The following is a 27008-nucleotide window of genomic DNA, read 5'->3' on the forward strand; positions in this document are numbered from 1 at the left end:
CCTGTGGATTTTCGTGTGCATGGGGCATAAGGCCCCGTGCACATGGCAGAACTGTATTCACATCAGCGTTGTTTTTCCTTTGTGTTTCCGTCAGGAAACCCATAAACGGAAAGGCAAATGGAAACCTCCACTTCCGTTTGCATCACCATTGATCTCAATGGTGACGGAAACGCTGCTAATGGTTTCTGTTTGTCACCGTTGTGACAGGGTTTGTTTTGATGGAATCCATAGCGCAGATGACTGCATGGTTACGTGATCGCAGACAGCCGCGGACATTTGCATTTGCAGGTTGTGCTCCCATTATAAAGTATGGGAGCACGGTCCATAAAATAGGACATGTCCTATTTTTTACGGAAGCTTTCTACGGCCCAGACACAGAAATGAATGGGTCCGTAATTATAGTCCGTAATTACGGTTGAAATCTACGGCCGTGTGAAGGGGGCGTTAATCTGTAGCACTATTCTTGGCATCCTAAATACCGAAACCGTGACTGATACCAGACAGACCTCATAATAAGTCAGTACATGGAAGCCATAAAGCTGGTGTGAACAGTCTTATCTAGGATCCCAGTAACATTGTGTATTTTGTTTGGGGTATTGTGCCATTTTGCAAACAGTTCACGCACCGTTCAGCCATAACATTAAAACCACATGCTGTATATTGTGTAGGTCCCCCTTATGTTGCCAAACAAGCTCTGACCCGTCAAGGAATGGACTCCACAAGATCTCTGGAGGTTTCCAGTGCTTTTTGGCACTAGGACGTTCGCAGCAGAATCTAAAAGTCATGTAAGTTGTGAGGTGGCGCCTCCATGGATCTTAATTGCTTTTCCATAACGTCCCACAGATGCTCAATCAGATTGAGATCTGGGGACTATGGAGGCCAAGTCAACACCTTGAACTCTTTGTCATGTTCTTAAAACCGTTACAGGGACAGTGGACAGGGGTCAGTATGGGCACTCCGACCAGTCTACAGATGCGCAGCATCTGACACCTTTCTATCATAACCAGCATTAACTTGTTAAGCAATTTGGGCTTCTGTGGGATCAGTCCAGACAAACTAGCTTTTTCTCCCCGCGCGCAGCAATGAGACTTGGGTGCCCATGTTCCTGTCGCTGGTTCACCGGTTGTCGTTCCTTGCATCACTTTTGGTAGGTACTAACCACTGGATACCAGGAACACGCCACATGACCTGCCGTTTTGGCGATGATCTAACCCAGTTGTCTAGCTATGGCCATTTGGCCCCTGTCAGTCGCTCAGATCCTTACGCATGCCTATTTTTCCTCCTTGAAACACATGAACTTCAAGAATCAACTGTTCACTTGTTGCCTAAAATATATCCCACCCCTTGACAGGCGCCATTGTAATGAGATAATTCATGTTATTCACTTCACCTGTGGTTTTAATGTCATGACTGAACAGTGTATGCGTTCTTTGTATGTTAATGCGCCTAGATGGGTCATGTGAACTTTTTGACATTTTAAAGTTTTGTAACTCATGAAAGTTGGCTTCTTAGATCTTCAGGTAACCATTCACATGTTAACTCAAGATTTCACTGGCATCCTTTGTGACTGCCCATTGAGTATTCTCAGAATTACAGATTTCGCATTACCAGGTGGCGCTGCGTTATATGAACACCGCGCCACCTGCTGGGCTGAAGGGAAAAGCATTGTGTTCCCATTCATTCATACTGCACAATTTAAACTTCCTCATGATGTAGATTTGCACAGTATGAATTTCGTCATCTTCTGTTTAATGTGTTCTGAAAGGAAGACTTGTTACCGTAATTTCTACCTGATTCGTTTTCTTCATCAGTAACATGTGCAACCAGGAGCTTTTGTGTTCCTCTCGGTGTTCTTCGCTTCTCTGCAGGCAGTGTAGCACGCGATCTTTGCCACACTGCCATATAACTAGAGAAACTGGCACATAAAAGGCCTGCTCCGTTATTGTTGTAAGGGCATGCTGGAAACTGCTGTATTCAAGAAAAAATAGATTTCTCGCAACAGGTATCAGTATTTAATGCGAGTAATGTATTTTATTTCGGTTTTGACTCTTCTAGGGCACAGACATGAGCAGTCTGTTAATAAAAGTCTTTCTATCCAATAAAAACAGTATAAATATACAAAGAAGAACAAGCACATTTCTTGGCTGTTCGATAAAATGTTATAGCTGTGATGAATAAACAACTCTATTTCAGAATCCTAACTGTATATCTTTTAGGAAGGAACATAATTAACAGCCCACCTCCTGCGTGTACATCCCTGTGTGTAGTTGCACACCTCCCAACTTTTTGGGTGGTCAAAGAGGGACATTGTGTGTGAGGTTTCCTTTTTCATGCATGTTTAGAAGATAAAAATGTCAGATATGCTGTACAAGGTTACACATAACAAATTCTGATATTTGAAATATCACGCCACCGGTTCCGTGATCTCCCGTTATCTTTGACAGCGGTGCATAGACCTTACTGACATCTCTGCTGCAGCTGGTGATTGGCTGCCGTAGTCACATGTCAGGACGTGATCGCTGCAGCGTTGCAAACCTGGACTAGTGGGGGAGAATACCGCTTTCAGAAGTATTTATCAATGGGGTATTTCTATATAATTTTGTTGCATAGATTGCTTGGGAAAGCCTAGCTTTCACTGGAGTTATCCTTCTCTCAGAAGAAAGCCCCCTCGGCAATCAGCTGATCACTGCAAACTACTGCTGAAATCCCTGGTGAACAGCCTTGGAGGAAGCTGTGGATAGGCAAAGCAGTAGTAATAGCAAGTCCTCCGGAGCAAGAGCTGTAACTGGCTAATACAGGGGGCCGCGAGGAGGTCCCCTTCCCTTACGTGATGTCCCTACCCTTGATCTGACATATGGATAGGGATTACCCTGATGGGGCAACCTCTTTAAAGTGGTATGCCATCCTAAAGCATTTATCCACTGGATAGGTGATACGTGCTATATTGATGGGGGTCCGACCGCTGGAACCCCTACCGATTTTCTACTTTCGTCATTGCTATAGACTTTGAATGCGAGCAGGGCAATCTCCTCTCCATCTTTTGTCAGTGTAGGAAACACTGTGTGCTCTGCTCTGCCGCCGCCACGGAACAGAAGAGGAGGAGGAGAAGAAGAATGTGAATACTTCTGTTCCGTGGCGGCGGGAGTATCCTCTGCAGCGGCATCGGAGCTGTATGCGGGTGCGCATGCACGCTCTCGCTCTTCAGCTCTCGTCAGACAGTGAAGAAAACACTGTGTGATCTTGCGAGAGAAATCACACAGCACAAGCAGCTGTGACACTGTCCGTAGCTGACTGGACAGCGTCACAGCGATATTAACACGCCCCCTTGCCATTTAAACGCCCCATTGACAGTTCAGGGGGTTATTCACATATTGGGCACCAAATCTACCGGTACCGATATCTAAATAACGGAGGAAGTTAGAAAAATAATTTCAAGTGAGACGGGGTTTGCGCAGCCCTGCCTATTACATGCTTCACATGTATGGGCAGGTGAAAGGTTCTCTTTAAGAAATTGTAAAAGGACGTGTCCAACAAGGCTTGAACATCGATTGGGATGCTGAGATCTAGGCTGCTGACCTATAGGGTGCTCAAAATGAAGAATTAGTCACGTTTTAGTTAAAGTTATTGGAAAACTGATGTAAATACTGTAGACTTATTAGACTTTTTTTTTTTTTTTTTATATATAGAGACAAGTACCTGTAAACTGTACTTAATAGATGTTACATTTTCATTTTAAATTACTGTGGTTTCACCAGACAAAGGACACTGCTCCTGTAGAGAGAGCTCCTGAGGTTGGAAGTCCTCGCTATGCCTTGCTTTCTGGTTTATTAGAGAAGGATTCCCTGTTCAGGATCCTTCTCTTTTACGTCGCCTCTACATTTTCGATAAGGGTATGTACACACACAAACTCAAAAACGTCTGAAAATACGGTGCTGTTTTCAAGGGAAAACAGCACCTGATTTTCAGGCATTTTTAAAGCTGAAAATGAATTTGGAGCTTCTTTTTGAGGGTATGTTCACACGCAGTAACAAAATACGTCTGAAATTACGCAACTGTTTTTGCCTGAAAACAGCTTCTGATTTTCAGACTTTTTTGTAACTACTTGCGTTTTTAACGGCGTATTTTACGGACGTTATTGGAGCTGTTTTTCAATGGATTCAATGAAAAACTGCTCCAAAAACGTCCCAAGAAGTGACATTCACTACTTTGACGTGGGCGTCTTTTTACGTGCCGTCTTTTGACAGCGACGCCTAAAATTACACCTCGTGGGAACAAAACATCGTAAAACTCATTGAAAGCAATGGGCAGATGTTTGTAGGCGTAATGGAGCCGTTTATCTGGAAGCTACCACTTTCGATTTGTGTTTTTTTTTTTCTTGTATTTTTCCCCCATAGAAATAGAAGTTCGAGAAATAAGCATTTATTTCTCCATTAAAGAGGCTCTGTCACCAGATTTTGCAGCCCCTATCTGCTATTGCAGCAGATCGGCGCTGCAATGTAGATTACAGTAACGTTTTTATTTTTAAAAAACGAGCATTTTTGGCCAAGTTATGACCATTTTTGTATTTATGCAAATGAGGCTTGCAAAAGTCCAAGTGGGTGTGTTTAAAAGTAAAAGTACAAGTGGGCGTGTATTATGTGCGTACATCGGGGCGTTTTTAATACTTTTACTAGCTGGGCGCTCTGACGAGAAGTATCATCCACTTCTCTTCAGAACGCCCAGCTTCTGCCAGATCACGCTGTGACATCACTCACAGGTCCTGCATCGTGTCAGACGAGCGAGGACACATCGGCACCAGAGGCTTCAGTTGATTCTGCAGCAGCATCGGCGTTAGCAGGTAAGTCGATGTAGCTAGTTACCTGCAAACGCCGATGCTGCTGCAGAATCAACTGTAGCCTCTGGTGCCGATGTGGCCGACACGATGCAGGACCTGGGGCAGGAAGTGAGTGACGTCACAGATCTGCACTGCCAGAAGCTGGGCGTTCTGAAGAGAAGTGGATGATACTAGCTGGGCGTTCTGAAGAGAAGTGGATGATACTTCTCATCAGAACGCCCAGCTAGTAAAAGTATTAAAAACGCCCCGATGTACGCACATAATACACGCCCACTTGGACTTTTACTTTTAAACACACCCACTTGGACTTTTGAAAGCCTCATTTGCATAACTACAAAAATGGTCATAACTTGGCCAAAAATGCTCGTTTTTTAAAAATAAAAACGTTACTGTAATCTACATTGCAGCGCCGATCTGCTGCAATAGCAGATAGTTTTGCAAAATCTGGTGACAGAGCCTCTTTAAGTTGTTCTTTGTTTTAAAGCCAATTGATCTCTTCGTATTGGAAAAACAATCTTTTGATGTTTTTGGCTTTAATCTTTAGTTCAGTGATATCGGCACACGCTCAAAATAATTCCTCCCTCTGTAAATCATATTGGAATTATTTGCATTATGCCACTTTTTTTTTTTTTGTATCGGTAAGGTCTGTGCTACATGGCAATTCAAGTTATATTAAATTAAGCCTGGTCTAGCCAGGTCTACTAGCCAGATCTTAATAGGGCTCGGTCCACACAACCGGGTTGAGGCGTAGCATATGCACAATAAAAGAAAAAAAAAAAAACGAGCAGTAAATTCAGTGCATCGAGATGTGAGTGCCAGGACATATGTCATTTGTGTTTTTGACCCTCCCTTAACGGTAGTCACAGCAGTGCCCCCACTACCCTCTAATTGTAAAAGTAAAAATTGTGGCCCTTGTTCTCACTTCCCACTTCCACAGTAGTCAGAGCAGGCTCTTAATTCTACAAGTGACCACAGCAGGGCTAACCCCTCCCCCTGCCCAATTAACAGGCAGTCACAGCAGGACTGCCCTCAGTCTACCCTCTGCCCAGCAGTCGCATCAAGGCCTCCCCATCCCCTATATTCCCAGATGCCCTACTGACCGTAAGCCACATAAGAGCACTCTATTGCCATCGTCCTGCCCCACCCCTCACTATCAGTGATCAATGCATGTAGGTTGTGATTATACGACAGCTGCTATGTGATTCCTCTGCCTGGCAGGAGGTCTCTGACCACTTTTGGGAGAGGAGATGGAGCTTGATGCTTTGCTGTCAGTGACTGCATGCAGCTCCATGCATTCTGCACTTGGAGGAATGCGTCCTGGCCTGTCTAGGTTCACGCCAGTTTTTTTTAATTAATATTTCTATGTTGTAGCACTTTTTGGGTTATTTTAATGAATAACTTAAAGAGGCTCTGTCACCAGATTTTGCAACCCCTATCTGCTATTGCAGCAGATCGGCGCTGCAATGTAGATTACAGTAACGTTTTTATTTTTTAAAAACGAGCATTTTTGGCCAAGTTATGACCATTTTTGTATTTATGCAAATGAGGCTTGCAAAAGTACAACTGGGCGTGTTGAAAAGTAAAAGTACAACTGGGCGTGTATTATGTGCGTACATCGGGGCGTTTTTCTTCTTTTACTAGCTGGGCGTTCTGACGAGAAATATCATCCACTTCTCTTCAGAACGCCCAGCTTCTGGCAGTGCAGACAGCGTGTTCTTGAGAGATCACGCTGTGACGTCACTCACAGGTCCTGCATCGTGTCGGACGAGCGAGGACACATCGGCACCAGAGGCTACAGATGATTCTGCAGCAGCATCGGCGTTTGCAGGTAAGTCGATGTAGCTACTTACCTGCAAACACTGATGCTGCTGCAGAATCAACTGTAGCCTCTGGTGCCGATGTGTCCTCGCTCGTCTGACACGATGCAGGACCTGGGGAAGTGACGTCACAGCGTGATCTCTCGAGAACACGGCTGTGTCTGCACTGCCAGAATCTGGGCGTTCTGAAGAGAAGTGGATGATACTTCTCATCAGAACGCCCAGCTAGTAAAAGTATTAAAAACGCCCAGATGTACGCACATAATACACGCCCACTTGGACTTTTACTTTAAACACGCCCACTTGTACTTTTGCAAGCCTCATTTGCATAAATACAAAAATGGTCATAACTTGGCCAAAAATGCTCGTTTTTTAAAAATAAAAACGTTACTGTAATCTACATTGCAGCGCCTATCTGCTGCAATAGCAGATAGGGGCTGCAAAATCTGGTGACAGAGCCTCTTTAAGTTTATAATACTAGTTTGGATCAATAGTTTGGTCCTTTTATGACGAGACCTCCAAGCAATTTTTTGTTAAAGTTTTCATCTATGCAGCTGTGTGAGGGTTTGTTTTCTTAATGTTTGTTTTGTTTTTTGCTGGAAACGACGCCATTTTATATCGTTATTTTTACATTTTAGTACATGTTTAGTAACTTGTTTTGTCATCCTTACGTTCAAGTAACCGTAACATTTTTGTTTTCCCTCGACGTAGCTATATGTAGGCTTGCTTTTTGTAGGAGAAGTTGTAATTTTTTTATTGGTACTATTTTTGGGGTACAAATATATTTATTGAAACATTTGCCATGTTAACCAATCGGTGCTCCGCTATCCCTCCCTCTGTCAAACAACTTGGATGAGGCGGTCGCTTTTGATCGTGGCATCTGAGGGTTTAGACTTAGATTGGAATTATGCCCTATTCCGGCATTTGTGGCAGGAGCCCAGCTGTGTATTATAGTCGTGCTCCCAGCCTGTGACTCCTATATACATCATTCGCCGTTAAGAGTAAATCGAATAGTCAGTAAAAAATAACTCTCTACCTTGCTCCTTCTCAGCGACGTGTCTGCGTATGGTCATGTTGGCGTAATCCCAGCATTACAAGGCTTTTTGTGCAGATTCATATAGCATTGCATAAGTCGTAGCACCCATAAATATTGCAACAAACAATTGAAAAGTGTCAGTTTCATGTAATGATACTCTGTGTTCCAATTTGTTCGAGTGATAGCGCAGCGTAATTCATGGGGGGACGTTTGCTGTTCAGTATATTGTGTAGTAATTGCTTCCTTTAATTACAGGGAATGGAGAGAGCAGCTAAGGGCCAGTTCTCAACGTTCAGCAGTTTCATTTCAACTATCAACCAAAAGAAAGAAGCCGCTGGGAACAGATGCTCACCTACGCAGCTTGTTATACCCAACAACAAAAATGGTAAGTAAAAGTATTATGTACGCAGCTGTTTCCGCAAAAAACAACATACACCTTAGTGGGGAGAACTGTGCTGGATGAAGAGAGCTGTGCAAAAGTTAAAAGGGTTTTCCGAGTTAATAAAAGAGTTTTTTTTCAAGAGGGGTAATGCAATAAAACAAGTAAAGAAGCATTACTCACCTAACAGATCCCCTGGCCTTCCAGCGTAGCTGCTTCGGTGGACCCCACCACTGTTTGTTGACATAGCTGCAGTGAAGATGGGGCCTGTATAACCACGTGACCGCTGTTACCAATCACTGGTCTCAGTGGGTATACGGCACAGGATCACTATGAAAGTAGCTTGGAAGCATGCCTTTGTGGTCACCGCTGTGGAAGAAAATGCACAGCAAACGAAACATCACGAGTGACGTGCTGTATACTAGGCTAGGATTATCTGCTCCTAGACCATGTGATTGGTATACGGCATGTCACTGGAGGATGCCGAAAACGTGACGTCATAAGTCACATAAGGAGCGGGCAGAGCTGAGAAGTGCGGCATTTTAGGAAATGTGTGTAGATTAGATTTTTGTCCAGGGGGAGAGTGTATAGTGAATACCCATAAAAAATATAAATTGGACAACCCCTTTAAGTCCTATAACATTTGTATTAAATTGAAACTCCATTTTTACGGGAAGTGCACATTTAGCAGGCTTTTTCATCTGTTATACGTGGACTGTGCTATGTAGCAGCCGCAGACGCCTCTCATCCTGCCGACGCCTTCCTTCCCGGAGATGCCAGCTCATGCGGCCATCCTGGCGTGCAGTGGCCACTAGGGTGCGCCCGCCAGCTCAGTCCTGGCCTTAAAGGGGCAGCGTGCACACATGTTTAGTATTGTCTGATCACCCTGGACTTTAAGAAGGGCCCTGCCCCTTCACTCATTGCCTGAGCTTTGTTGTGTTTTCCCTTGTCAGTCTAGCAAATGGTCCCTTTGTGTTTTCCTGTTCCCAGTGTTCCTGTTCCTGCTACCTGTAGCCCGTTCTACCTTTGTTCCTGTACCTTAAAAGAGTTGGAGTCATGCTGTTACACCACGCCTGGTGTCTGCTGCCAAGGTCCCATCTGAGCCTAGCCATCGCTACTGTCTGTACTACCACAGGTACCCTTGCTCGGATTATAGACTTTACTTGGTACACTGTTTGGCCTGCTGCTATCCCGGTACGGCCCAGTGGGTCCACATACCTACAGATCGTGACAGTATGCTCAGGCCATGGACCCCGCTGGTCAACACAAGACCTTGACGACATCACTGGCCATGCAGGCGGATATGCTGGTCTGCCGATTACGACAGGACCAACTCCTCCAGGCGGTGAACATTATTGCACATCAGCTGGATACGCAAGCTGCAGTTCCCCCGACACCTGCTCCTATTGTCTCTGCTGTCCCTCCTGCTACGCCTCCTGGCAGTACTGACCCCACGACTACACCTCCTGATATATACTGACCACAAGAACCTCCCCTATCTCCAGTCGGCCCAACGACTGAACCCCCGTCAAGCCAGGTGGTTGCTGTTCTTTGCTCGGTTTCGGTTTGTGCTCCACTACCGTCGTCCTGACAAAAATGCGAGGGCCGATGCCTTGTCCAGGTCGTTCGAGACAGAGGACTCCGTGGAGTCTCCGTAAAATATCATCCGTCCTGCATCATCTCTGTTAATCTCCTGCAATTTAGAGACCTCCCTCCGTGGAGGTCTTCCGTATGCCTGGCAGACAGGACGAGAATCCTTCGCTGGGGACACGGCTCCAAACTGTCGGGGCACGCGTGTTTGTAAAGAGATCTGATTGCCCGTCAGTTCTGGTGGCCCACGCTGCCCAAAGACATCAGACTTTGTCTCTTCCCTCTCGGTGTGCGCGGCTAGCAAGGTTGCTCACTCCAAGCCTGCTGGTCTGCTCCAGCCTCTGCCTGTGCCCAATGCCCCCTGGCAGCATATAGCAATGGACTTTGTCGCGGACCTGCCCCCCTCTGCTGGATGCAGTACGGTCTGGGTGGTGGTGGACCGATTCTCGAAAATGGCTGATTTCGTTCCGCCGATCCGGCCTACCTTCGGCTTCTCGACTGTCCAACCTCCTCATCCAACACATCTTGTGCCTGCACGGCCTACCTCTGCATATCGTGTCTGTTCAGGGGGTTCAGTTCACCTCAAAGTTCTGGAGAGCCCTCTGTGAACTCCTTGATGTGAAGTTGGACTTTTCCTTAGCCTACCACCCCCAGTTCAATGGTCAAGTCGAGGGGACCAACCTACGACACTTTATCTCCAGGCAGCATGATGACTGGGTCAGCTTCTTACTTGGGCCGAGTTCTCTTATAACAACCACACAAGCGAGTTCACTGCTGCCACACCGTTCTTCATAGTTTACGGCCAACACCCACGAATTCCTCTCAAGGTGTCAGTTACGCCCCAGGTGCCTGCAGTGGACTCTGCATTCAGGGACTTCCTGCAGATCTGGCAGCAAACCCGATCCTCTATTCTGCTGTCGGTCGACCGCATGAAGCGTAAGGCAGACACAAGAAGAGGACAGCCGCCTCAGTTTCTTCCAAGTACCAAGGTCTGGCTGTTCTCTAGGAATATCCGGCTGATGGTGCCGTCACATAAGTTTGCTCCCAGGTTCCTCGGATCCTTCGAGATCCTGCAACAGATCAACCCTGTGTCCTATAAGCTTCGGCAGCCTCCTACCCTCAAGATCCCCAACTCCTTTCATGTTTCACTCCTGAAGCCTGTGGTCCCTAACCACTACTCTAGGATTCCTGGTCCTGCAGTTACCTCCGGCTGTTCATCTGATACATTTTAAGTTAAGGAGATCCTGGACACCAAAAGGAACCTTCTATCTAGTGGATTGAAAGGGATTTGGTCCAGAGGAGAGGTCCTGGGAGCCAGAGGAGAACCTCAATGCTCCTACTCTCATTAAGAAGTTCTTCTCTTGCTCTGGTCTCAAGAAGAGGGGGCGTAAGAGGGGGGATACTGTAACGTCCGTGGCCGCAGACTCCTCTCATCCTGCCGACGCCTTCCTTCCCGGAGATGCCAGCACATGCGACCGTCCTGGCCTGCAGTGACCACTAGGGTGCTCGTGCGTGAGCGCAGTCCCAGCCTTAAAGGGCTAGTGCGCACACATGTTTAGAATTGTCTAATCGCCCTGGACTTTAAGAAGTGCCCTGCCCCTTCACTCATTGCCTGAGTGTTGTTGTGTTTTCCCGTGTCACTCTAGCAAATGATCCCTTAGTGTTTTCCTGTTCCCAGTGTTCCCGTTCCTGCTACCTGTATCCTGTATCCCGTGCTACCTTGTTCCTGTACCTTTAAAAGAGTTGAAGTAGTGTTGTTACACCACGCCTAGTGTCTGCTGCCAAGGTCTCATCTGAGCCTAGCCATCGCTACAGTCTGTACTACCACAGTTACCCTTGCTCGGACTATAGACTTTGCTTGGTAACATGCCGATTTTCGATGCGTTTTTCGCCCGCGGCCATTGACGCTGTGGGCAAAAAATGCAGTGAAATACACTTTCTCTGCCTCCCATTGATGTCAATGCAAGGTCAAAGGCATAAACGCCCGAAGATAGGGCATGTCCCTTCTTTTTCCCGCTCGCAGGGAAAAAACGCCTCCGCCTCCCATTGAAATAAAAAAACTTGTCAAACTCTGTGTGAACTCCCCCCTAACTGATTTGTTAAACCAGTCTATTCTAACAGGTTGGGCATAACAGAAGGCCCTTGCCCGGGAGTTCGGATCCAACTCCTGCTGGGAGTCGCGTTAGCTGCACAATGTACTTGCAACCTATAAATAATTTTTTTTTTTTAATAATAAATTATATTTAGAAAATTATCTACCAAAACAAAAAAAACGCATGCTAAAGGATAAGTTCACGTCACCAGTCGTTTTCGCTGAGGGGTTCCATCGGAGGTTTCCGTCAAGTTAACACCTCAGCGGAAAGTCAAGCAGAAACCTCTGCTTCCGTTTCCCTCACCATTGAACTCGATGGTGACGGAAACTTAGCTAATGGTTTCCGTCTGTCACCGTTGTGACAGGGTTCCGTCGTTCCGTCGGCTGCTAACCCGACGGAAACCTCTGACTAGGGAAATACACGTCTTTTAATAGGACAACATAGAATATATATATATATAATGTACTGTAATTTTGGCTCTGTCATGTGTATATCTAAAGTTTCCTCCTTCTCTACAATAGCCTTTCTCATTATAAAGGGCAAGTGGGTTAGGACAAAAAAAAAGACATTGTTTACTCAAGTCTTTTTTTAACTTTTCGTTTAATCCAAGTCCATGTGATGTTTTTCCAATTTCTAACTGTGAAAACAGAGGGGAAGCTTTCTTTACAATCAATGGCGCGAACGGCTGGTAGTGCGTGGGGGTTTGTGTGATTCATGTTCTATACTCCAGTGGTGACGATTTCCCATCTGTGGTGCTTCTTTCATTCACAAATTCAGAACAGTCTACATACACTATTATGTTCTCCAACTCTGCGTAATGCTCAGTGTGTGAAAAACGGTGGAGCCATCTGTACTGGCAACAGCCACAGGAGATTAAATGAAAACAAATGTGTATAAAGTGTGTGTATTTTTATTTTATGTTTTGTATTTTAATTTAAAGTGAACCCCTCACCACATATCAACTACAAAGTCAGATCATTTTTAAGTCCGTGTTTTTCATTAGCATTTGTTATTTATATATTTTTATAGGAAAAGTGGGAATGAATTCCAGAAAGAGCAGTAAAAGAAAATGTTATGTAGCTCATTGGGTATCACTGCTGGATTGCAGCACTGGAGTCCTGGGTGAGAATTTGACCAGTACAAAGTCTGCATGATGTTAGTGCCCATACACTTTAGATAGCTGACAGCGATTCCTCCCAACCCCACCATTAACATGCAGACTCTGCCGAACGTGCGTTATTTTTGTGTTCCGATGGGGACAGGGCAACAATTGTTGCCAGACCCCTCTGCCAGTGGCTTCTCTCCCACGGGAATAATCAGACATGTTGGAATTCAACATGCCCTAACCTTCTTTCCCCACACGTCTGCAGTCGAGGGAGAGTTGGGAGACCCTCATACACATTTGATTGTCTGCCGTTCCCTCTGAAATTGGTGGGTTTAATCTAATGTGTATGGGAACCTTTTGGTACATTCTCCCTCGGCTTGTCTAGGTCTCCTCTGGTCAGGGCCGGCTCCAGGTTTATGTGGGCCCTTGGGCGACACAGACTTATAGGGCCCCTTTGCGGTGGAACTCATGGCGGCAGAAAATGGCAGTTTGTGCCCCCATAAAGTTAGGCCCTGTTTGTGCCCCCATATAGAAATGTGTGCCCCCATATAGAAGTTAGGCCCTATTTAGGCCCCCATATATGTTAGGCCCCCAGTTTGTGCCCCTATATATACAGTGCCCTCTGTAGATAGTGCTACACATGCCCCTGTAGATAGCGCCACACTGCCTCCCAAGTAGATAGCGCCATTTGGAAAGCCAGAGCATTGCTGATGACGCTCTGGCCGGGGATTCCTCTCCTGGAAATAGACATTTACTATATTAAAACTTACGATAGGCAATGACCACAAATAAAAGGTGTATTTTAGGGTAAAACTATGTTATTGCCCGAAAAAATAGCTAAAAAGTAAAACCGCTTATTATTTTACTATTATTTTCAAACTTTAAGCCTAAAAATTCTAAATCCGCAAAAAGGATGTGTATAAAAATGATAAAAAAAGAAATCTGCACTGTCTACGTAAAAAACATCGCACAAATCACATCGTTAGCCCAACAAATAAAAAAGTTATAGCTTTTTAACGAGGGCTAAACGGTGTCTGGTCCTGAAGGATCAAAATAGCCCGTTCCTAAACCGATTAAAGGGAACGACCAATATGGCTGGACTTGTCATAAGTCCCATAGGAATACAATGCATTTGGAAAGTCTTCAGGCCCTTTCACTTTTTTCACATTTTGTTATGTTTGGCCCTTGTGCTAAAAAACAAACAAAAAAAATGCAAGTTTTCCCCCATTATTCTGCACTTAATACCCCATAATGACAAAGTGAAAACATAATTTTAGACATTTTAATTTATTAAAAATGAAACTCAAATTTCGCATGGACATAAGTATTTAGACCTTTTGCTGTGATACTTTTAGTTCTGGGAGCCTCTAATTTCTCTAGATCATCTTTGAAATGTTTCTACACCTTGAAGTCCACATGTGGTAAATTCATTTGATTGGACATGATTTGGAAAGGCAAACCCCTGTCTATATAAGGTCTCACAGCTGACAATGCATATCGGAGCAAAAACCAAGCCATGAGGAGAAAAGTACTGCCTATAGAGCTCAGAGACAGGAATGTGTGGAGGCACAGATCTGGAGAAAGTACAAAAAAAATTCTGCTGCACGGAACGTTCCCAAGAGCACAGTGGCCTCCATAATTCCTAAATGCAAGACGTTTGGAACAACCAGGACTTTTCCTAGAGCTGGCCGCCCCACCAAACTAACTAATTGGGGGAGAAGGGCCTTGGTAAGAGAGGTGACCATGAACCCAGTGGTCACTCTGGCTGAGCTCCAACGATCCCGTGTGTAGATGGGAAAAGCTTCCAGTAGGTCAATCATCACTGCAGCACTCCACCAATCTGGGCTTTATGGCAGAGTGGCTAGAAAGAAGGCTCTCCTCAGTAAAAGACACCATGAAGGGACACTCAGACTGTAATAAACAAGATTCTGTGGTCTGATAAAACCAAGATTGAACTTCTTGACCTCAATTCTAAGAGTCATGTCCAGAGGAAACCAGGTACTGCTCATCCCTTGCCCTATACCATCCCTACAGTGAAGCATGATGGTGGCAGAATCCTGCTGTGGGGATGTTTTTCAGCGGCTGGGACATGGAGACTGGTCAGGGTTGAGGGAAAGATGAATGGAGCAAAGTACAGAGATACTCTTAATAAAAATTTGATCCAGAGTGCTCTGGACCTCAGACTGGGCCGAAGGTTCACCTTCCAACAAGACAATGACCCTAAGCACACAGCCAAGACAACACAGAAATGGCTTTGGGACAACTCTGTGAATGTCCTTGAGTGGCCCAGCCAGAGCCATGACTTGAACCCGATCGAACATCTCTGGAGAGACCTGAAAATTGCTGTCCACCGACGGTCCCCACCCAACCTGACAGTGCTTGAGAGGATCTGCAGAGAAGAATGGCAGAAAATCCCTAAATCCAGGCGTGCAAAGCTTGTGGTATCTTACCCAAGAAGACTGTAGGCTGTGCTGAGTAAATGGTCTAAATACTTATATGAATGCAATATTTTAGTTTTTCCTTTTTAATAAATTTGCAAAGATTTCTAACATTCTATTTTCATTTTGTCATTATGGGGTATTGAGTGCACTCGGAGGAGTGTTAGTCTCTTTGTTCTAGCGTTTGGGGGTCACAGGGCTCAAACCTCCACCAACGACCTCTTCTCAGTGCTTAAGGATACAAATCTATCCAGACTAGGCAATTCTCTGAGGTAAAAGCATCAACGGCACAAACATCTTTCCTGTCCGGATATTTTGCTCCAATTTGTCAGTGTAAGTAACCGACGTAACCGCTTGGAGATCAGGCTATTTAGCTCAAGGAGGATTGGCTACTGTGGATGCAATTGAATACAAGCCTTAGATGTCAAAACATGAAGTGTGATGGAGTCAAGAAAAGCATTTGAGACCTTCAGATGTGGTACAATGACCACCCCTGACCTAACTGGTCATCTGTTTTAGGAAATACTCCCTCTGCTTGCTATCCTAAGAATCGGCAGTAGCAGGATTTATTTATACAGTCGTTGGGATGCATTATGGCACCTGGGTTTGCACATAGGTAGGCTTTAAAATTAGGCCAGTTCTGCCATTTTCTTAAATCCTTTGGGAGAGAACCATTTTGATTAATTTAAATCCAATTTTAGAAATAGTGTCATATTGTGTTTAAAGTCACTCTATCATGACAAAATAATTTGTGGTTGAGTTAGCATAATGGAAACCGTATAGGTTTCATGCTCGACTTTTTGAAAAGCACATTTAATAATGAATTCATGTTTTTTTGTATGCAAATGAATTCCATATTGTCTAGTGGTTAACTCGCAGCACAAGAAATGAGGCAGTTTTTTCTCAAGCCGCAATATTGCCATGATGGCAGAGAGGAACAACATAGAGCAATTCAGAACAGGATATCTCGCAGCCCTGAGCTCTAAACCTGCGAGATATCCTGTTCTGAATTGCGAGTAGTAAACGTGTTCGGGTGTGTAGCAGATTCAAAGCTCAGTCGCTCTGCCAGGGGGCATAGCAAGAGTAGTCCAGTAACAGTCCAGGTTCAGTACACCGATAAGGGGCAATAGGTTATATCATGAGTTAGAGACGTGGTCTGGAAATTATCCAAGTTCGGGTACACAGAGGAGCAGAAATAGGTTGTAGCGTGAGGCAGAGAGGAAGTAGACTACAGGCAGGAAGTACATCAAAACACGGAAAGGAGAGAGCTTATAGCCAGAAATATATATCAAACGTATACATTTTATTAACATATACAGACAAACAATTCAATAAAAAGATATGTATAAAATACAATATGATATAAGGACAAGACTCTAGTAAAAAGGTTCAGGGAGCAGCTACCGGCATAATTGGTGTGTAGGCTGGGTTAGCTATATTTTCATAAAGACAAAGCCTCTCAGGTATACTAAGAAGATCCCTCCTATGAAAAGTGGTAAGGTTATATGAGCTCAATGGAAAGTAGCAGATATTGCATAGATTCCGATATTAAATATAACACATAGACAGGGGGATTCCAGTTATCTTACTCAGATTATCAGTGAGAGGATACATTAGACAAGGCTTACCCATAATTAGTTAAGGTTGTGGTCCGATAGGTGCTCCTGCACAAAAGCCCCAACGCGCGTTTCGCTATGTATATTGCTTCCTCAGGGGAGGAAGTACAATAGTCTGGCAATCAGAAAGTACAAGGGCCAGTTTTATATAGGAAGCCAAAAAAGTGAGACCAATGACCTAATCAGAGCAAAGAATCCTGAGAGGCAAAAGTCAAGAGAAACTAGCAATGGAGCTGTCCAGCAGCACCAGTTAGTTCAATGAGATGAGCCGCTGCCCAGGACACAGGAGTTTCTCGGTTCAAATCCTGACAAATGTAAGGTGCTAGTTAAGATCCTATATATAGAATCGAGGCAATGGCAGTGATGCTGCCTTTATAGGTCCTTGTGGTTATGTGCCTGATAAGGATGATGGTTCCAAAAGCCAGCGCAACCTAACAGCGTTAGATGTCCACTGTAACACGGCTGAATTCCCATGTAACTTGGCTACTATGGCAAGTTCAATATTAATAAAATGTCATTATAATGTACATCACGCTATGGAGATAAAAGTAAAAACAAAGCGCACATCGTGCCTGAATCTGTATAGGTGTGGAGGAAAAAGAAAAGGGGTCAAATATACTGACCTGGTGATGTTATGCTAGAAGCACAACATCCCAAAAGGTGTATTCAAAGGTGCCCTTATCAGAGCCGTTTGCAGCCACAGTTCCCGATCCGGAGATTTGGAGTACACAAAATCCGCTGAACGAATCCAGTAAAAAGGAAAAAAGGTCGGATAAATCCAAGGGCGCAGCCGTATAAGGATGAGATACTTTAATTGTACATGTAACAACCACAAAATACTGTGTTTCGAAGCCGTACCGGCCTCTTCGTCAGGTCAGAGTACAAGTGATTATTCAGAGAAGATTCACTGTTTATATAACCCAGAGAAACCGGATAACTATCGGGTCCGGTTAAAGGTCAAAGGTCTACAAATCTACAAATTAAAAACACTAAAACCGGTAGGTCTGAATGAACTAAACGAGACTATCATTTAACGCGTCTCGTAGTACATATATTCTTATGACAAACAGATGAATATAATCAACCTTTTTTAATATATAAAATAGAATATACGTCATCTTTTAAATACATTTTTATAACCCCTCTTATGTACTCATATTCATTATTATATATTTTTTGAACGATTTACAGTAGTTTCTTTCTCTTTTTGATCTCCCCTGTTCCTCTTTTTTATGGCCCTAATAAGCGGTATGTCTCTATGACAACAACATACAAATACAAGAACGACAATATAATGTTTTTTTGATTAAGTATGACCACAATTTAAGTTAATCATGTTTTTAGATATATATAGAGTGTCTTCAGACATGGGATGTGATCCTCTAAGTGAGCTATTTTATAGGAATATCTCTCCTTATGATTTTCTTCTATGTTTCAGTTAGCATAAATAAGGAGTATCTTATTAACATTTTTTTGTAATGGTCTTTTTCTTATGTTCTTTTTTAGTTTGGACCAACTAGTGTCTTTTTTTAGGTATAACAAATTTATTTTTTTAACACATCCTCTGTATTTTTATGTATTTTAAATCTTTTTTTATGTTTATTGTGATCACAGTGTTTTGCCGTAACCCGCCCCCTGCTCTGACCTTTTGACCTTTAACCTGACCCGGTAGTTATCCGATTTCTCTGGGTTATATAAACAGTGAATCTTCTCTGAATAATCACTTGTACTCTGACCTGACGAAGTGGCCGGTACGGCTTCGAAACACAGTATTTTGTTGTTGTTACATGTACAATTAAAGTATCTCATCCTTATACGGCTGCGCCCTTGGATTTCTCCGACCTTTTTTCCTTTTTACTGGATTATAATGTACATGGAACATCTCTGTGTGTAGCAGGGGTGAACAAGTAAATGAAGACTTTATAGGCTATGTCCACTTTCAAAGCCACTTTTTTTTTTGTTTATTGCTTCAATCTATAATGAAAATTTAAATAACTTTACAAATAGTCTTGATTAAAACTGTCCTATGTGTTTTCCTTCTGCGTCTCCTATGCAGACCTATAACTTCAGGATCACACTACACGGGGTTTGTTTGGAGTCGCATACAGTAGGTCAGCATAGGAACAGTAGACACAAAACAATCAAGGTTATTTGCAAAGCTGCTTCATTTAAATGCATTGAATCAATAAAAAAATAATAATTTGGTTTTGAAAGTGGACATCGCCTTTAAGAGCCAAGTGCACCAATCGAAGGTAGCCAGGCAATAAGAACTACTATAGACATTAATAAAAAGTTAGGCACCAACAAAAAATGTTTTCCGGTGGATTGGCTACCTGTCTCTTGGGAGTTGTCCAGCCCTGATAGATTAGATAGATACATAGATAGATAGATATGTGTGTGTTTCAGTAATTTTAGAGATACAAGATGGAAATCTACCATATCCTCTAAAATAAAGCGTCATGGAACATTTCTTCTTTTGTTTTTCAGTACGAGACCTTCCACCGATATGCCTTGATGTTCGACAAAAGCAGCGAATCTCCATTGATGCGCTACCTGCAGAGATGAAAGCCCCTCTCCTGCCTGAATCTCCCATTCCATTACGGAATAAAACTCTAAGGGATTTCCAGTGAGTTCAATGCGATTCCAAAAATATTTCATTTTTATTAAATAGTCTTGCTGGCTTTTGGAGAACCCCTGAACCGTTTCGGAAACACTATCTTATATTATTATGAGCACTTGTAATTCCTAGATGTGTCATATTCCCCACATCTTTATCTCTTGATCGCTTCAGTGTTGTCAGGACAATTGCTCTCATACGTGAACACTATTGCAACAGGTTACGAAATAAAATATGTTTTCTGATTAGTTGCTTTAGACAACTCTACTTTTTCTCAAGTGTTCATTCATGATGTCCGTGGTCCCCATGACAACACTGACCTATAGGGGAGAAAGTGTTAGGTGAATGTTTGGAGGAAGGAAAAACAAACTGCAGTATATGGACCTGGCACCTTAATCGATGAGAATTCTTTGTACAGTCAAATTTGGTTTTATTAGTAAATGGAGAACGTGTGTCCGGACCCTTCATCAGGTCTTTAATAACAATGAAAGGTATTACACATAAAGATAGAAACAGGAATGACATAATCCATGTCTATTGGTCAGTTCAAAAAGTTTTGCGTCCGTGTAATTGAATTAAACCCGCTTGTTTAAAGACCTGGTTCTAAAACAGAACGAAAGAATGAAAAATAATAAAAGCAGAATTTAAAACTTTGTTTTCACTACGTTGTGTGACCGTCGGCATAGAGCTCCTTCTCACAGAAAGCTTGTGACTTGATTTGCACATGAATAAGGTTTTAAAAATGTCCACTTTTTTAAGCATGCCATATGAGCTTTTATATAAGGGTGTCTCCACATAAATGTATTTTTACAAAAGTATATATAGTTAAATGGCAGTAAGAGACAGGCATTGTTTAGTTCATGTCAAGCCCACTTGCCTTTTTTTTACTCCCCTCAGTCCAGTGGTAGTTCTTCATTGAATAATATGAGACCGACTTGTTGCTAGGGAAATACTGCCCGACCACGACATTAAAAACACTGGTTGCTAGGCAGTGTATCCCAAGTAACCAGACATAAAGCTCGATTGGCACTGTGCTGACAACCGAAAAATAGGAAATCTGTTTGCTAGTGGTGAAGCCATGTACTAGGCCCCATTCACACTACCGTGCTCATGATCACAGTCAGTAATTACGGGCACGGCTGGCCGCTGACAGCCACCCGCATTTGCGGGCCGTGCTCCCATATCAAGTCCGTAAAACCCAAAAAATAGGACATGTCTATGTTTTGCGGAGCCTTTCTACGGCACGGACAACTTCCCGTAAATATACGGGAAGGTGTCCATCGGCCATAGAAATGAATGGGTCCGTAACTACGTAATGTATGGTCGTGTGCTTGGGGCCTTCGTTTTTTCTAAAGATACATTTTCAGTGGAGGACCTCTTAAAACAGAGTTCCTGTTTCTAAAAAAAAGATCTTCTACATGAGTTTTGAGAAATCTCTTACAGGGTTCCTGTGCCTTTTAAGTGTTTTGAATTAAACTCTCACAAACCCTTTTGTCATGTCCAATGCGTCACTCAACAAGTGTGACTGTGCAGTGCCATAATAACTTGTCCCTTTTTATTAGCCTTTTTTCTTCATGGAATTCTCTATATGCCAGTTAAAGATTTTAGCTGTAATATGAAAGGTCACTGCGTGACGGTAATCTGTTCAGCAGGAAATGAAATCTAAGGTTCTGTCCGGAGCCTTTAAATACAAGCTTTATCCCAACGATGTCCCTGTCTTTGTGAGTCACTCACTCTGGATTGTATTTTTGCTTTTTGTACAGGTTGGATAATTGTGGATGATGCATCGTACGTAATGACAATTTCCTCCAAGTTTTAAAGGCAAAAATTATCTTTCTGTGTTTACTTTGCAAGGGAAAGTTGGCACATGCAGTGCAAATTATTGTTTTATTGGCATCTATGATGACATTTTGTATTGTACTTTCACCCTCAGTGATATCAAAGCGTTTGTTAATTAATAAAGTGCAATACCCTATGTTTTGTTTTCATTGTGATCTCAGGTTTTCCAGGATATTACATTGATGTCCTATTTCATTCGTGGGACCCCCACCAGTACCCGGTACAGTGACGTCCATACGAGTGTGGCTGGGCCTGGTACTTCAGCTCAACCACACTCCTATGGAAATCACTGTGCTGGATACTGGAGTGAAGGGATCACAGAACTCTAGTGTGCGCTGCTGCTCCATCGTTATTCTGGGTTTTGGGGGTCCAGGGGTGGTAACGCCACCGATCATGCAGTCATAGCCTATAATAAAGATCGGTCATTAATTTTATTTACTGTGAAACCCCTTCTAAAGGCGTTTTCCAGCTTCTGACAACTGATGACCTATCCACCGGATAGTACGGGATCTGTGTCCGACACCTGGGCCCCGCTCAGATCATCTGGTCCGGTGCCTCCGTGCACCGGATGTACAAGCCGGAAGCAGTTCGCTCCGGCCACGGAATAGCGGCCGAGCTGCAGCTCTGCTCCTATTCAAGTGAATAGGAGCGGACCTGCAGTTCTGCAGCATGGCCGCTATGCTATGTAGGGAGCCAACTGCTTCCGGGCTCCATACATGGCATTATGTGCCACAACATCGGGTGCCTGCCGGCAACCGGAGCGGCTTATCGGTGCGGGGTCCGGGTGTCGGAGCCGCACCGATGACATACTGATGACCTATCCGGCGGATAGGTCATCCGTTGTCAGAAAGTGGACAACCCCTTTAAGAGTGGCACTCCATTGATGTAGGAGAGTGAAAATTTCAAGAACAACTCTTGCAAGGGGACACAAAGTCCCGTCATCCTCCTTTCCCTGCCGCTCTAATTTGTTTAAAAAAATAAACTCCTACTCACATCTCTTAGATGCCAGCTTCCTTTACCTGGCATCTGGGGAGGAAAGTGCTGGCAGGCAGGTGACCAGGCTAAATCTACATTGCGCCATGCAGAGCCAGCGCTGTCAAACTGCAGTTGTGTTGCTTGTCAGTAAGCAGCAGTCCGAACATATCTGAGCCACTGCCTAGTTTTTAACATTATGGGCAATAGTTAAAGAAGTAATTGCAGCAAGCAGGGTAAATGCCATTTTATTCTTTATGTAACAGGACTACTTTAAAGTTGTTGGCGGTGGGCACATGTGAGGCATTTTTAATCAATTTAAATAGTTCTCTGTGAACTTTATACTAAAATGACCAAGAGTCTACGTGACATTGACCTAAAGTCATAATGTGCCGTGCATGATTCAGTCTCATCAATTCACTACACTGGTGCTCAAAAATGAAGGATGATTCTGGATGTCACATAAATGCTGTATCAAACCTTCTTAAAGGCTTTGAAAGTGATTTTATTGAATTTTTTTTTTTTTATTAAAATGTCAGTCCGTGTGTTTGGTGCAACTTTCAAATTAGTTTGTATAAAAAAATTATTTTTACTTTTTGAGATACAGCTGCTTTGTATCCTGTATACAGAGCAGCTGTATCGTTTGCGAAGACCTGAATCCGTCAGGTCTGCGGGACTGATGGGTTCAGTGACAGCGGGTCCTGCGAGTCTCACATGCAGGATCGAGCTGTTAACAATTACATCTATGTACATAACTTAGATATGACACGTGGATCCTGAGTGTCAGAGACACACAGGACCCACTGACACTGAGCCCGTCAGTCCTGCGGACCTGACTGATTCAGGTCTTCCCGAACGATACAGGTGCTCTGTATTCAGGATACAGAGCAGCTGTATCTCAAAAAGTTACAATTCATTTTTAATAAAAACTAATTTGAAAGTTGCACCAAACACACTGACTGACATTTTTTATTAAAAAATTCACTTTTGAAGTTGTACATATTTAATGTCCTGAACAGGGAGGTGCAATTTACTGTTTTACTCTGGCAGGTGAAGGGTTGCCACTTTAAAAGCCATTCAGCAATAAGTGGATCATTAGCTTACGTGTCAGTGCTGTGGAATGGAGCACATGGTGTGGTTTTTACTTGTTGTGACGGTTGTAGTTACCAGATGAATGGGCCTCATTGGACCTATATCAATTTTTTTTTTTTCTCGAGGCTGTTGAAACCCAGATGCTAGAAGATGATGTCCCAGGTGTAATTACTAGATTCTGTCACATGTTCCAACAGAGTGGAAGTCCAGGGGCTACGTCGCGTCCGTTATTTGACTGGCTATTCATAGGAACATAATTCCTTTGACCACGCACGTCCACATAGAGATTACGTATTTGATGAATGCCTGGAAACAGAAGAGATCAGGTGTTTGGAATGGCCAGTCCATTCTCCTGATATAAACCCTATTGAATATACGTGGGATGTATATGAGAAATGTCGTTGGGGCAGTCAACCACCTCCAAGGATATTTTAGGGGCTCAAGACGGCATTAGTACAAGAGTGGGATCATGCCATAGGAACTGCTAGTCGTTCTTGTACTCAGTATCCCAGCTCACTCTACTGCATATATTGATGTGCGTGGAAACCACACAGTGAATTAAACCTGATCTCCATCACTACAAATCAGTGGTGTATGGCACGTAATTTGCCTTGCTGGCTATCTTTTAAAGAGAAGTTTCTGTTTGTTCTGTCTACAGTGGTGTATTCTTGGTCCGCACCCCCTGAGAGTTTGATGGTCTACATATCTAGAACAGTTTGGTTGCTGTCAGATGGGTGGAAGAGTCACAAGTGTCATTTATTCTTAAAGGTGTTGTCTCATGAAAATATTCGAATGGCCGTTGTTAGGTGCGGATCATATGCTGTGGATTTTTAGCTTTTTTTTCTAATAAACATGTCGCATACGATTCTGAAGCGAAAGCTCAAGATAAAATGTCATGCTGCTGATTTTAAAATACGCACCGCAGGTCAAATTATGTGCGTAAAAGTTCTGCAACGTGTGGATGAGATTACTTGAAGTCTCGCTTACTCTGCTGGTGCTGTATTACACTGTGGATTTGCTGCAGGAAATTAAATATATATTTTTTTAAATGCAAAAAAACAACAATCTGTTCTCTTACTAATGCATATACAGTAAAGAACCTTTTATGTAACACTTCTGACAGTAGGCCTTTTTAGTTAAGGGGAATAGCCGTAAATTATACATTCATGTCTTTATCACAGTACGTGTATTAAAAAAAATAAATTGCAAAAATTGCAAAAATCTTGCTTGGGAAAATGACTGGTCTGCTGTGTCGTGCCACAAAGGTCTCATCACGTTTTAAGATGGAAAGCAGAAAATCACGATGTGCATTTATCCATAGGGTTCATTTTCTGTACTTCTTTCCTCTTAGAAAAGCAATTTTCTTTCTTAGACATTAGGGGCACAAATTATAGATAATTATGGTCCGTTTAGAGGACACACACGACTCGGCTGCGAAAGAAGAACTAATGTATATTTTTCACTGTGTGACAATCTATATTCTGAGAATAAAGAAGTGGCCGGATGGAATGTTTAATGCGATGTAGTGATTTGCTTTAATGATAGCTGGCACTACTATGATAATTCTTCGAAAAGATCTCTACTATGGAAAAGCCTTAGATGCCTTTAAAGAAGCACTCCAGCAACTTTATTTTGCCTATATAGTGCAGCATAGACTGTTTTGAAAGAATAGTGTAGAGGTTGTTGTGTATGCCTTGTTTATACCTGTTTTAGTTGATGTTCCTTTTTTGGATTGTCTGCCATCTTGGTGCATTCTTCCCCTATGGTATGGTTCCCCTAATGCAGTCTATTTCCCATCATGCCTCTGGCTTGGCAGAGGGGGCAGACACTTCACACTGCACTTGCTCTTCTCTGAGACCTATGGAAGTGCAGTAAGTGATAGATCAGTGACTGAGAACTTCTATACTCACACTGCAGTCCCATTGTATTTCTATGTGATGCTGCTTCAGCCCGTCACCTCTGCCTCCTGCTACTGATCCATTCCTGTGTAAAAATGATCAGAGAGGAGGCCATGGGGAGCAGAAATACATTGGAGACTTTGCACACAGCACTCACTGATAATATGGCCCATGTGAGTCAGGGGAGTCCTGCTCCTTTAAATAGGACAGAAATAATCTTTTCAGAAGCACTATATGCATGGGTGACATACAGAGGACCGAGCAGGCTGGGGATGGGTGGGGAGGGGAGGTGGATGAAAGCTGCCAGGAGGGATTTGGTAGATGATGTAATCCGGCAGTTTACAGGAAGTCATCTACCCTGGGGAGAAATAGAGATGGGAACAGCACTCCTCTTGGTTCCTTTTTATATCTTTATAGTGCACGCCAAATCAGGGGTATGGTCCCAATCTTCCCCACAAACCTGTAGTAGAAAAAAGAAGGCAGGCCTTACTCAAAGGGTGAGGATAAATGACCAGTGGTTTATTCCAGGGTGCGACATTTCAGCTTGTGTAAGCCTTTATTAGGCTGGGTTCACACGGAGTATTTTGCCGAGTTTTTTGACGTGGAAACCGCGTCGCAAAACTCGGCAAAAACGGACCGAAAATGCCTCCCATTGATTTCAATGGGAGGCGTCGGCATCTTTTTCCCGCGAGCAGTAAAACTGCCTCGCGGGAAAAAGAAGCGACATGCCCCATCTTCGGCCGTTTCCGTCTCTGACCTCCCATTGACTTCAATGGGAGGCAGAGAAAGCGTATTTGGCGGTGTTTTAATGCCTGCGGCGCTCAATGGCCGCGGGCGAAAAACGTTGTGAAAAACTCCGCGAAAATCGGCGTGCAGGGAGAGGAAGATCTGCCTCAAACTTCCAAACTGAATTTTGAGGCAGATATTCCTCCTGCAAAATACTCCGTCTGAACATAGCCTTAAGCGTAGTTGATAAAGATGAAGTGGAGTACTATTTTGATTTTTCCTAATGACGTTGTAATAAAAAATAAATAAATAAAAATAAATCATATATATATGCATATGCATATGCATATGCCAGTCATGGAATGCAATGGTAATTATAGGGTCTGGCTCATCAAGACTTCCCTCTATTAACCAGAGTCAACATTGTCTCTCACTTTGGTTGACTCTTCTCATCTACGTTTTACATGGATGGCCGTTCATTTGAATGGCTGGCTTTTAATCCTACATTTACTCTGCAGCGGTGGTTATTGTCAGGGATTTCTGATGCCTAGCTGATTACTAGACTGGCTTCAATATAAATAGCGGTTGTCATGATGATTCAACCCCTTTAACCCCTTTCCACCGCAGCCCTTTTTCAGATTTTCATTTTCGCTTTTTCCTCCCCACATTCCAAAAGCCATAACTTTTTATTTTTCCGTCTATATAATCATATGAGGGCTTGATTTTTGCGGGACGAGTTGTAGTTTTTTGTAGCACCATTTATTGTGCCATATAATGTACTAGGAAACGGGCAAAAAATTATTTGTTGGGTAGAAAATGAAAAAAAAAACAGCGATTCCTCCATTGTTTTTTTGCTCGTCGTTTTTACGGAATTCATTGTGCAATTAAACCACATGTTAACTTTATTCTGTAGGTCAATACGATTACGGCGATAACAAATTATATATAGTTTTTTT

General features: G+C 43.3%; 1 protein-coding gene across 1 annotated transcript in view; it reads left to right on the top strand.

The window, feature by feature from the left end:
* HECTD2 (HECT domain E3 ubiquitin protein ligase 2) overlaps positions 1-27008 on the top strand; it is a 90152-nt gene that overhangs the window by 7775 nt on the left and 55369 nt on the right. Inside the window, exons 2-3 of the mRNA XM_075841252.1 lie at positions 7943-8072; positions 19396-19534. Of these exons, the coding sequence (XP_075697367.1) occupies positions 7943-8072; positions 19396-19534 (269 nt within the window). The remainder of the gene's footprint in view (positions 1-7942; positions 8073-19395; positions 19535-27008) is intronic.

Source organism: Rhinoderma darwinii, chromosome 11 (genome assembly GCF_050947455.1).
Source record: "Rhinoderma darwinii isolate aRhiDar2 chromosome 11, aRhiDar2.hap1, whole genome shotgun sequence".
Lineage (NCBI taxonomy): Eukaryota > Metazoa > Chordata > Amphibia > Anura > Rhinodermatidae > Rhinoderma > Rhinoderma darwinii.